The sequence below is a fragment of the Grammomys surdaster genome, unplaced genomic scaffold (genome assembly GCF_004785775.1).
Source record: "Grammomys surdaster isolate TR1022 unplaced genomic scaffold, NIH_TR_1.0 170, whole genome shotgun sequence".
Lineage (NCBI taxonomy): Eukaryota > Metazoa > Chordata > Mammalia > Rodentia > Muridae > Grammomys > Grammomys surdaster.
In genome coordinates, this window is record NW_021604618.1 from 18,345,211 (window position 1) to 18,357,353 (window position 12,143).

General features: G+C 43.2%; 1 protein-coding gene across 7 annotated transcripts in view; it reads right to left on the reverse strand.

Moving 5' to 3' along the window:
• Nucleotides 1-9,958: 9,958 nt before the first annotated feature.
• Meis2 (Meis homeobox 2) overlaps nt 9,959-12,143 on the reverse strand; it is a 203,723-nt gene continuing 201,538 nt past the window's right edge. For all 7 annotated transcript variants that reach the window (XM_028766855.1, XM_028766854.1, XM_028766857.1 and 4 more), the window contains one exon: nt 9,959-11,396. Coding sequence is in view for 4 of the 7 variants with exons in the window: in XM_028766854.1 (XP_028622687.1) it covers nt 11,110-11,396 (287 nt within the window). In the remaining 3 variants the exon portion in view is untranslated. The remainder of the gene's footprint in view (nt 11,397-12,143) is intronic.

Below are 12,143 nucleotides of genomic sequence, written 5' to 3' on the forward strand. Positions count from 1 at the left end.
TTGGCGACACACCCTTATGAGTGCCCCTTGGAGTCTGGGCGCCACTTTCTCTAGCTTGGGGCGGAGGGAACAGGTGGGAAGAGTAGGCTGCCAGGAGGTCCCATCCCATCCCCTCTCCCCAGACACCCTGGGTTTCCCGAATCTCTGGTGGAGAGAGGGCTCCAGTGCATGCTCTCCCCACAGGAGAGCGGGTCACTCAGTGAGAGAGGTTGAGATGCGACATCTGGAACTGTGCAGTTGAAAGAATAATTTTTTTAGCAAGGTTTATTTTATCTTTTTGTTGTTGCTACCTGCCTCTCTTTGTTCAGCATTTAGCTTTTCTAAGTGTTAATTATTCAGGACCCTCAGAAATGTTCACCCAATTCAAGTTTCTAAGAAATACATAACGGCTTTTGCATATATGGACACATTCTCTCTTGAGACTCTAGGGGCAAAGAGGGGCTGCATCTTTGTCAGAAAGCCCAGTGATGGAGTGTTTGGCCACCTTTTTCTGTTCAGTGTGGCTCTCTGGTTATTAGAGCATCATCATTCAGATACAGGCTTGGGGACCAGGGGTGGGGATAGGGTGGAGGGTAGTTACTTGAACGTGCACAATATTGGTATCTAATTCTCTTTCCCACAAACTCAATTTAATACAAAAAGCTTGCAGAACGCAAATGACAGGAGTCGGATGATAGCCGTGGACAAGGTAGCATCTTTTACATCTGCACAATTTTCAACTGCAAAACATTAAAAAAAAAATTTTTTTTTAAGTTCCTCTAAGCAAGAGGGAAAACTAATGCCAGATATCTGTGTTTTCTTTTATCCAGTGGAGTTATCATTTGATCCCCTTTCTTTTGTAGCCCAACTGAGCAAAGCAGAAATGAAGTGCAGCCTCTCACCAGCGACAAATCCAGGGTGTTTAAAGCAGGTTCCTTGGATTTTTTTTCCTTTGCCTTTAAAGCAAAACAAAACAATTTTTAAAAAGAGCGTCATTCCTCCTGGAGAGTTAATTTTGTTGCCACAATATAGGCATGGGGCTGTTAACAGCCATTTGAGAAGATAAGTCTTAGTGATCTCGTTCTTTCAATCATAATCGTCAAGTGGTTTAAGATTAATGGTGGGGTATTTTCTGTCTCTTCTTGAGGACCTTTGTGTCAATTTACTTAGAACATTGACCAGACTGTCAATGTCTCCCAATTTTATTAAGCTGTATGTAACCAAACACAGTAGGATTTCTATGTTTCCTCCATCGGTGAGTGTGAGAGTATATTGCTGATATGCTTCTTGTTCTGAATTTAGCTGCAGTGAGGTCCACTCCCTTGTGTTTGTTTTATTGTGTTTATATAGTTACACGGACAGCTATGCATTCCATGTGCATGCATATACCCATATATACATATATTTAAGGTGGTCCATGGGTTGTGCAGTAACTTCTTTTACACTTTACTGAGCTTAAAGGGGATCTTTCAAAAAGTCAACGGTAGTGGCAGACTTCCCTAGAGTAGAATATACTTTTAAAGTAATGCAATGAACTTCAAAATAGATTCCGTCTCATCATAACAGCATGCTTGAATGGTGCATATTTAAATTTACCTCAGTTATTACAATAGCCTCTAACAATATTTCAAGCTCAGCTGCACTGAGACATCCCTATTCTGCCCAAAAGATTTGTGTTGGCTCCCACCACTGCCTTTTCCTAGAAGCGCCCCTTTCTGTGGGGCCCCAGGGTGCCTGACCCAGACCTCCAACATCCACGAACAGGGGTGGGGGCTGAGTTGTGAAAGTGGAATCTGCGGAGGAGCCAGAGTAGAGAATGGATTGCGCAATCTAAGAACTAAAAACACTGGGGAAGGAGCCACACCTTTTGCTAATGCTGTTCTCCCTGTCCGCTGTTCTTTCCTTCCCCAGAGTCTCGTTCCTCAGAATTGCTCTCAGAAAACCCCACAATTTGATTCTTTGAGATCAAAACCAAAAACTCCCAGAGAAGCTAAAGTCGTTCCGCGTGGAAGATTGTCACGTTTGGTGTGTGTGTGTGGGTCTAACTGCGGTGGGGAGACCCTTCTGAGACTGGGCTGCTTTGTCAGTGTCTTCTCCCAGAAGCAGAGGCGATGGAGATGGATCGCGTTACCTGTATGCTTTCGCCTCCCACGCTGTGCCGAAATCCCGGGCGAGAGTCATCTGAACACTGTGGACCAAACCCCAACCCTCTGAAACCATGCGGCGCACTTTGCATCATAGAGATGAAGTGCCTGCACTCCGGCGGCTGGCTGGGTATTGGGGTGCCCTCCAGCAGTTCTGTCCGTGTCCAGCAAAAGCGAGAAAACCGGGGCAGGAAAGAAAACACGCACATGGAAAAGACCTGTTTGTGTATAGATACTGTGACAACTCAGACAGACAGACAGACAGACACACACACACACACACACACACACAAAGATTTTGAATGCTCTGGGATCCCACTGATGTGTGCAAAAGAGGTTACCAAATTGAGAACTGCCTAAATTCCAAAAGCGATTCCTGTAGACTTTTATAAACCTGTGAAATGCCCCCTAGGAGTTTGATTTTACAAGTATAAGAAATATTATTTGACATTCTTTGTTGCCCCTCATCAGATATCTATTTTTAATAATTAAAAAACCTTCTGTATTGTCCATTAAAACATATCTTTGTAAGTTGAACTTGCAAGGGGGGAAAAGCAAACTTGAGCAAACCCCCACAGAATAAAGAGATCTTTTTGCATAGGCATTTGGTCGTTTATTCCCTGAGGCTAAGTGAAAGGTGTGGGTACTTTTCTATTTTATTATTATTTTTATCATTTATTCATTTAAATGTTCAGCCTTGACAAGCTATTCCCTTGCTGCAGCTGGACGAGGGTGGGAGTGGTGGAAAGGGTAGGTGGAGGGTGGGGGGGCGCAGAAAAACATCGTTGGCTTTGCGGGGGGCCGTCCCTCCGCGGTCTGCCCTGCTAGCCAGCAGGGGGCGCTCTGACGTTATCTGTGGAGCAGCCCGCCGAGCTGCTCAGAGCTGGTGACACAGGCTTGGCGTTTGCATGCAGCTGCAAGAGGAAGGGGAGGAGGATCATAGATCCTAAACCCTCAACAGCCATTCCACTCGACTTATTTACCTTCGGCTCGAAATGTATCTACGTTTCACTTCAACTAGTTTAGTGCTCCCGCTCCGACCTCTTTTCATGTGTGTCTTTACAGCGCAAGTATAATCTCCCATCTTGAAATATACATTAATGCGACTTATTAGATGCGACGATGAATAGTCAACATTTTTTTTCGCCTGTTAGTTCCGCTGATCCAAGCAGGATTTATTTGCAGGTCTCACATCCCGGAGTCATAATGCGCCCCCCACCCCACCCCACCCTTAAATAAAATTGGTCAAATGTTGACAACCTGTAAGGCAACCTACCACTCAAGATTAGTGATGGGAAACTAATGAGAAAATATCAGATCGCCCGGCCCGAGGGCTGCCAATTAAATCTTCGCTGATTGAAAAATAAAAGCGGACTTGGGGTGTGAGCCCAGCTCAACTTGAACTATTAATTTAACATGTTGCCGGTCCGTGCCTTCCCTCACTCCATCAGCGCCTCCCCCTCTCTCATCCCTCAACCTAAAAGCCAAATGTTATTTCTCGAAATATTTCAAGAGGACCAAATCAGAATGATCATTTCTTACACGGTAAATATTAGCCCTTTAAGCAATATGATTTAACTAATTAGAAAATTTACATCATTAAGTCTCAGGGAGAGAAAAAAGAGAAACAGATCTGCCAATCATTTTAAAGGAGACAGGCACTATTGAAGTGTGAAGAAATCGGCTCTAATTCAAAAAGGCAATCGGGCAGAAAAAGCCCTCAACATTACCCTGCTAGTTATTAATCAGAAAGGGCCCTCTCTTCTCCCTGCACCCCTCCCCTCTGGGCACTGAGTTTAAGTTCGTTTTTTTGCCAGTGGCCCATGTCATATTTATATTGAGGTTTTGTCTGCTAAAGAATTAAAATTTGAAAATGTTTCAATATGAGGAAAAGAAAATCCTCAAAAGGAAAAAAAAAATCTTCACAGACTGGTAAACTTGTTGTAATGCATAATTCTCACCCTCCTTATTTTTATTCTTTCTTCCCATTAAGTTCCTATTTTGAAACCTGCTCGGTGAGAACTAGATAGTCTTTGTGTTCTGCTCCCCTCCCCCCTCCTTGTACCTCCTCCTTCCTCCAAAGCAGAAACCTAGACTGAAAGCAGAAAAGTACAAATACATTAACAAAGCCGGACTCCCTTGATAAAAAGGCCACAGTCTAGGCTTACAGTCAGGAGTCTACAGAAATGGGGGATCTGCCGGGTGGGTCTGCAAACAATATGACACACTGAGTATTTCCCCCACCTATGTATAGGAGTCCATACAGTGTGTAGTTAGAGAAGAAAAGAAGAAGGCAGGTAGGTGAGAATAATTTTAAAGTGCACTGTGTGTGTGAGTAGTGTGTGTGTGTGTGTGTGGCTTTTGTCTACCTCACTCCTTTTCTCTTCAGCTTAAAACAGCAGCCTCATTATATGTAGGTGCCCCTTCCCCTCATACTTACTTAAGCCCTCCGTTCACCACACACATAGCCCCAGTCTTCTCATTCCCAGCAAATTAACTGAGAGTGAATTGCAAAGGGAACTTTCTGAGTGGATCCTCTGAGATGTTCAGGCCCTTCCCAGCATCTCTGAGGACTCACTTTTAAACTGTCTTTGGATTAAAAAAAAAAAAGTTGTAATCCTTGGGCAACAGATTCCCTCTTGTTACCTCTTTTTAAATTATAAAGAAGTCAGGAAGACTCACTTTCTGCCACTCCCTGTTCTCTGATTACCCATCACAGCTCAATTTTCCTTCTCTCTGCTTTACTTTTTATAAAGTTTCTCCACCACACTTTCCGCCCAGTCCCTGGGCCTTTGGGCATCTTTGGGCCATCCAATGCTCAGCAAGTCCAGTTCAATGCCACCCTCCGGATCACTAGACTTCAAGTTTGCAGGAAAACACTAGCAGGCCTGGGCTATTAACACAACACACTTAATTCTCTCCACGAACTTTTACTGGGAAGAGAACTTTACTGGGAAGAGCGAGTGTTTACATCTGTAAACAGTGTGCCCCTGAGGGTGGCTAGCTAGTTGGGACGCAGAGGCTGGGTACATGTCAAATATGGCAGAATTCGTGAAAGGGTCTTTCTGAGGTACACTTTAGGGAAAAGACGAAGGGGATTGGGGCACTAGGAAGAGTCTAGAATCTTTCCTAAATGCACCTCTTTTTTTTTCTGGCTGTCCCAGAGCAGATGGGAGTCTCTTGTGCTTGCCTCTGAGAAAGATTAAATGAACACTTCTGTCATTTGCGGGAGGTGAGACACAGAGAGGTGGAAAGACACTAGACAATGGCCTCTGGCCATGGAGGACTCCCTCCCAGTGCCCGGTCCCCTGCGGAACTCTGCTTACCTTTGTAGCTGGTATTTCATCTGAAACCAGTAGAAGGTTCCTGGCTAGACGAAAAAGACCCGGAGAATCAACGTCTCTTGGATCTACTCCGAGGCTAAGAAACATTACAATAAAATTTACAGCGTCTTTAACAACTCGCAAGTAAGGCATTAAAATTCTCTTTAATTGAGAAAATATTGATTTTCAAGTCTAGAAAAAGCGAAATCGTAATTTAGTGGCAAACTTTTAGGCGAGAATATAGCGAGTTATGCCGCCATATAATGGATCCACCCTTAATCTACACATAAAGTCACATCTTTAATTGCCCTACTTTGTGAAGTGATAAAGACAAAAAGATAACCCGATCAAGGCAAATGCTTTATTTTTAAAAAATCTAGAGAAAGGATCTAGAATAATTTCTTTTTCCGTTTTTGTATAAAAAGAATTGCCTATCACTTTTTTGAAGTAGGGGAGAAAGGTCCAATGGGGAGAAAAGAAATAAAAAGAACGGAAAACCACAGACCAGTCTAAAAGCCACTCACGGTAACAAATCCGTTGATATTCTTTACCAAAGGAGGAACGAAGCCAACGCATTTAGAGCAAATGCATTCACAGGCAAAATTGCATCCTCCCGTGAACGAAACAAACCTAGGTCTATTTTGTTACTTTATTCTCGGGTCCTGGGGAGGGGGCGGGGTGTACAGAATCCATTGGTGGATAGAAGGAGGGGAAGAAAATCAGACTTTCTGTTATTTCTGTATCGGTTTTTGGTATTATAGAGGAGTGAAGAAGTTTTTGTGTGGTGGTTTTTCATTGATCAGTCACTCTGAGCTAATGTAATTATCCTCATCAATAGGACGCTGCAGAGAGAATCATTATGTGGGTGACATTGATAAATGACCGCCCAGGAACGGCCCTCTCTCGGGCAACCCCCACATCTGACCCTCCCACACACACAATGTAGTCATAGAAACACCTACAAGGACCTAGAGCGCCGCCCCGCCAGAGGCCCGAGAGGGAAGAAAAGCCTCGGGCGGCGAGGTGGGGGCAGGAGGGGGGCTTGTCCAGATCCCAAACTGTTGCAAGACAAAACCGGCCAGCCGCATTTGGGACAGGCGGAGTGGCAGGAGGGGGACTGTCCCCACGCGGCCCCCCAGCTGCCCAAGCAGAGCTGCCTATAACAAAGTGCAAATCTGCCCTGCAGACCAGTCCATTCCTCCACACCTTTCTCCACGTGCGAACTCACTCCAGGCCACCAAGAGATGCTTGGGCGGGCACACCCTGGAGAAGGACTCGGCAAAGGAGTTTAAGGGTCAGGCCATCAACTTGCAGGCGGCAGATTCTCACGCGCAGCCCCCCTCCCCTCCGTTGAAAACACCCCAAACACACAACAAACAAACCAAATACCACAAAGGCAGAGACTGGGCGACACCTCCCCTCTGGCGCTCCTGCGTTATTTCCTGAGTGACCCCTTCTTTTCTCTTTACCTCCTAACCCAGGGCCTCTGATTATGAGATAATGGATTTTGTGATTGTTCCTGTCAGGAGGAATCCCCTACCAACCCCGCGTTTTTATCTTTCCACTGTTTTATTTAGGCCAATGGGAAAGTATTGAGAGCGGTAATTGATTCATAATGATCCATAAATCGGTGTCGGAAAGTGGGGGTGGGGCGGTGGGGCGAAGAGAAAGGGGCGATGCTGTTTATTTATTTTATTTCTAAAGCCTCAGCTAAAGTAGCTTTGACACTGTTGGGGCTGGAGGGGAGGGGCCGCTGGGCTCTGCCGGATCATCCATCATTCCTGTCACCCAGAGTCTGCCCGGAGGAGCAGTAGACGCAATCTCCCTTCTGTCTCTACAGCGAAACTATTAATATTAAAACCTCCCTTCAAACACTGCCCCGACGGTCCCCATTTTCATCACGATTTGACCGCCAGAGTCCAGCGCTGCACCTTCCTCCAGCCCCGCAGGGACTACGGGGTCTCCCCACGCGCACGACGCCCGTAGTTGATCACTGCAAAAAAACCAAAACAAAACAAAAAACCCACGGTTATTTGTCCCCCTCCATCCGTTTGCAGCAGGTTGGTCTGTACAACAAACACACTCGCGACGGGGAGGCCGTCTGCACGCACGACCGCGGGCCAGATCCTCCTTGCTCTTGGCTTGTTCCGCAACTCCTTTGCCCCTGGACCACAGGGTGGAGGCTTAGCTAGGGCCACTCGGCCATTTAAACAGCTCGAAAGAGGACTCTCTGGCAAAGTGGCGACTTGTAGCCGAGGTCCAGGTTCCTTATCAAATTGCTGGCCTGCAAGACTAATGGAGAATTTGCGGAGGATCCCTTTGAAGGAAAGGCCCTCCTTTTGACAGCTGCTAGAGATATTAGCCACATTTCCCTTCCCGGGTCTGCTACGGGTTAACAGGCCCGCGGGAGTGGGAGGGCCAGCCGGCGAGCAGGACCTTGATGGACTGGACAGACCCATCCAGGGTGCTGGAGTGGGGGTTCGGGTGCTGACCCGAGGTTAGCGGGGAAAGGGGGAGCGTGGAAGACACAGCTTCCTATGGACTTTTCTTTTTCTTTAAAATGTGGCTTCTTGCTCAATTCCCAACCCTTAACAGATGGCGACCGCAGCTCTCTCTCGGAATTTCTTGAAGAAAGGGAAACCTTTGGAGTTTATTTCTGCTTTTGCTTTTCCATATAAATAAAAAAGTGTTTTTATATTACTCTTGTTTTGGAGAACATAAGCAATTTTATTCAGACTACAGTATTTCCTTTAACACTATATGGTTGTCAAAACACCATTCCCAGTTTCTTTGCGTTTGACAGCTGAGTCTTTCTTAAATATACCCAAATCGGAACTCTTTATACTAAATAGTAAACCCGAGATAGGAGCAAGCTCCTTCTGAGGTGGTATAAAAAGCACTATAAAAATTGGATAAATTCATCATCCCTCTGTCATAAAATGGGGTGGGGGCAGGGCAAGAATAGATATTACTACAATTATCACTCAGCTCCAAATACCTAAGGTTAAAATTAGCATGATGGGGTACAGATTGGCCAAGATACTAAACTCAAGATGAGTCTGTGAACTCAAACTAAGGCTCACCAACTCTGGGCTCTACCCTTCGTGGAATAATGTAATAACTCCATAAAACATTTTTTATAAACATGAGCTTGTGACCAAGGAAACCCTGCAGCATGAAGAGCAATGGAAGAAAATCTGCCAATATAATTTTTTCCCCTTTCAACTGATGTGAGAGTCAGTTTATAAATGAGGAATTTGTCAGAGTTTACATCAGAGCATTTAAAGCAAACATATGCAAATATTTAAATTTTACAGAAAGATTCCATGTAAAATGGAACAGGGAAAATGAGAGGGAGGGAGGCTCTGTGTGTTTTACAAGATCCCTGTGTTTGTGTCATACACTGCTATTTCCAGGTTTAAAGAGCAGTGCACTAATTAAAGCGATAAATGCACTTATAAAAATTTCACTTAACAATATAAAAGAAAACAATAGCAATTTATATACTCGCTCATTCGTATGTAGAGCTTCCATTAAGGCTGTCTAAAGAGGAAACAGGGAAAGGCTTGCCTGAGAGGCCACTATGGATTGCTTCCAAGTGTAAGTTTGTGTGATTAGTGAGCTCTTCCCTACAACATGGAATCATCTCTCCACCTCCTATTTATTGTCCCATTTAAATGGAGGAGTCACCATTTAGGAGCTAGGAGAGCCTAAGCAGTGTGGATCTGGAAACTCTATGAGTGTGCGGATATCTCCATTTTGCACACGTTAGTACACACTGTGCAACATCAGCAAGCTTGTAGCTCTAGATTACCAAGTGAAGCCTTGAAAATGCTATCACGTCATCTCTTTTTTTCTTTTCTTTCTTTTAAGAAAAAAAATTGAGCCACCAAATTATCATACTTGCATCCCTGCACATGGAGAAAGCATGTTATTAAAAAGATACCACTGTATTATTTGTATTAAGTATTAATGCTTAAGCACTCTTTTAAGCTCAGAATTTTTAACTCCATGGAAAGTGTTTACTTATCTATAGACATTTATATACCTATATATATAAGCTTTAATTTACATAGTCAACAGTATTTGAGTAATATGGGATACAGATAAATCATGTTTGAGCACACACATAATTTCTATGATATAAAATTAACTTGGAACAAACCCTTTATTCTACTGGTGGGCGCATAGGCAAAAGTTTTATCTGAAATTGCTTTTTAAAACATCATGCAGCTATAAGAAGACAGGCTGGGCATTTTGATGGTGATTTCTCAAGCTGGCTATAACATATGTAATTTCATACCTTTGGAAGTTTTCTGTTGAAGATACCTAAGAGTCCAAACACATATTGAAAAGCTACAGATGATGACTACAGATGCTGGTAAGTTACACCTTAAATATGCTCAACTTCCTTAGGGTGGGGGTGGGGATGTGAAATCATCACGTACTTCATCAGTGCCCAGTAGCTGACATCCTGCCACCTTCAAACCATTAAAAACACCAAAGCCTAACAAAAAATCAAAAATGAGATATTTATTACCGCATTTTGTGACTTAACACCTTTTTTTTTTAACATAACGCCACAGTCCTCATACAAGTATTTTAATGTAAATTTGACAAAGCTTAAAGGTAACAGCATTTTCTTCTAGTGAGGAACACGTGCTGAGAAAAGAGGATCCCATGGACATACAATACCAATTCCACAGCAGATCTGATACTAGCAAAAACATTCTTTTTTTTTTTAAATTGAGGTAAACACATAGAATATCTAACATGAAACAATTAAAAGACCGAACTCTGTACGAAGTTTGTTACAGTATTCTCTTGCTCCTTTTTATCCCCCAAGCTTTGAGTTCCTGATAGAATCCTACTTATGGTGCAAAGACCATGAATGACTTTTTGTGTGTGTGTATGTGCGTTGAGGAAAGCTGCCCAACTTAAGATTGTTTTGTCCACAGCCAAGGCTCGGAACTTGAAGAAGCCTTCGCTCTGTCTCTAAATCTTCACTGGCAAGCTCTTTGAAGAACAGTCCCCCAAAATCATAATAAGAATTGGCTTATGAAGCACAAACTATAAAGATCTGTTTGAAACTAAAGGACACATGGACGGGGGAGCAAAGGCCGGGCTTGAAAACACATTCTAGCCGCTGGAGTTAGTGATGAAGTTCAGCCAAGAGTCCATCTCACTCCACAGCGTGGTTCTTTTCTCATTGGCCCAACAGGTTTAAAATATACCACAGTCTCTTCTGGATAGTGAATTCACTGATGAACCAAGACAGTCATTCTTTTGGGAACAACACACATAGTGTGGAAAACAAGGATATATTTTTTTTTCTCTTCTAAAACTATTTGAGGCAACATAACGGAGTGATCAACAGAAATGTACAAGTTTAACTTAGTCCCTCTGTGTATGCTACAGTAGTTTTAACTCTCGGAGTCTTTCTCCAGAGGATCTCTGCATGGACAAAATTGTCTCGATGAGCCCGTCGCTTCACATTTGTGTTCTTGTCCCATTGGTCCTCTGTCGCTTGATGAAAAAATGACAAAAGTAAAAAATAATCACAGCTGTCTGGAGTTTCATATTAAGTGTCACATCTGGTCAAAGTTCAGAGAGTCTTAAAATAGTTTTTGCGTGTGTTTCCTTCTTCCTTGAGTTCCCTTATACTATTGGGCATGAATGTCCATAACCTGTCCGCCAACATTGGGATCTACAGAATTTAACATTGTGGGGCTCTGTGCTGACATAGTCATTCCAGGGTGGGTAGGGGGTCCTCCGTGCATCATCATGGCTGGGTGGTGGGGATGGCTTGGCAAATATGAATGCATTGGGGGTCCATGTCTTAACTGAGTAGGGTGTGGGGTCATCTGGGGAGGAGTGTAACTCGGCTGGGCCATACCCATTCCCATTGGACCACCCTGAGAAACGTAGTCCCCTGGCATGCTCTGCAAACCTGAAACCAGAGAGGGGAAAAGAAAGCAGGTCAAATTCCCAAACGTTTTTATACTTTACCCATCAAAGATGGAAAAAAAAAATAAGAAAAAAAGAAAAAACAACAGACACTGCAAATCTTATATCTAAATTTAGCTGCAGATTCTTGCCAATGTTTGCAGACATTCAAATTGTAGTTTGCATTTAATTCCATCTCACAGCAGTATAATGCAACACAACAGAACTAAATATTTAATGCAGCTAAATGTCATAAAGTGGGACTGGTTTTCAAAATGGTATTCGGTACATTTCTTTGATAAATGCAGCAAGGATATAAATTCTGAGTCAAGTTTTATCAGTTAACTGTTGATATGTCATTTATTTTTCTTTGTTGCATTTGTAGATATGGACAAAAATGATAGCTACTAAAATAAAATAAATCGACAGCTTATCGTATCTATATTTCTTCATGAAAAATTTATTATATAAAACATTATGGCATATTCATTTTGAAGGGACCGGCTTTTATGTATATTTAAAATGAAGCCCCCCTTTTGAATTAGAGTCATTCTTATAGCAGTACACCCAAGAGATTGTAAAGGTCAAAGGTAAGAAGTCAATGTAAGGTCATATGACATGCCCAGTAGTTTATTTCTGAAAACCCTCCCAAATAATGCCTTGATGTTAGGAATAAAGTATCAGACGTCTAGAAATGCTCAGACCTCTCTCTCTCTCTCTCTCTCTCTCTCTCTCTCTCTCTCTCTCTCTC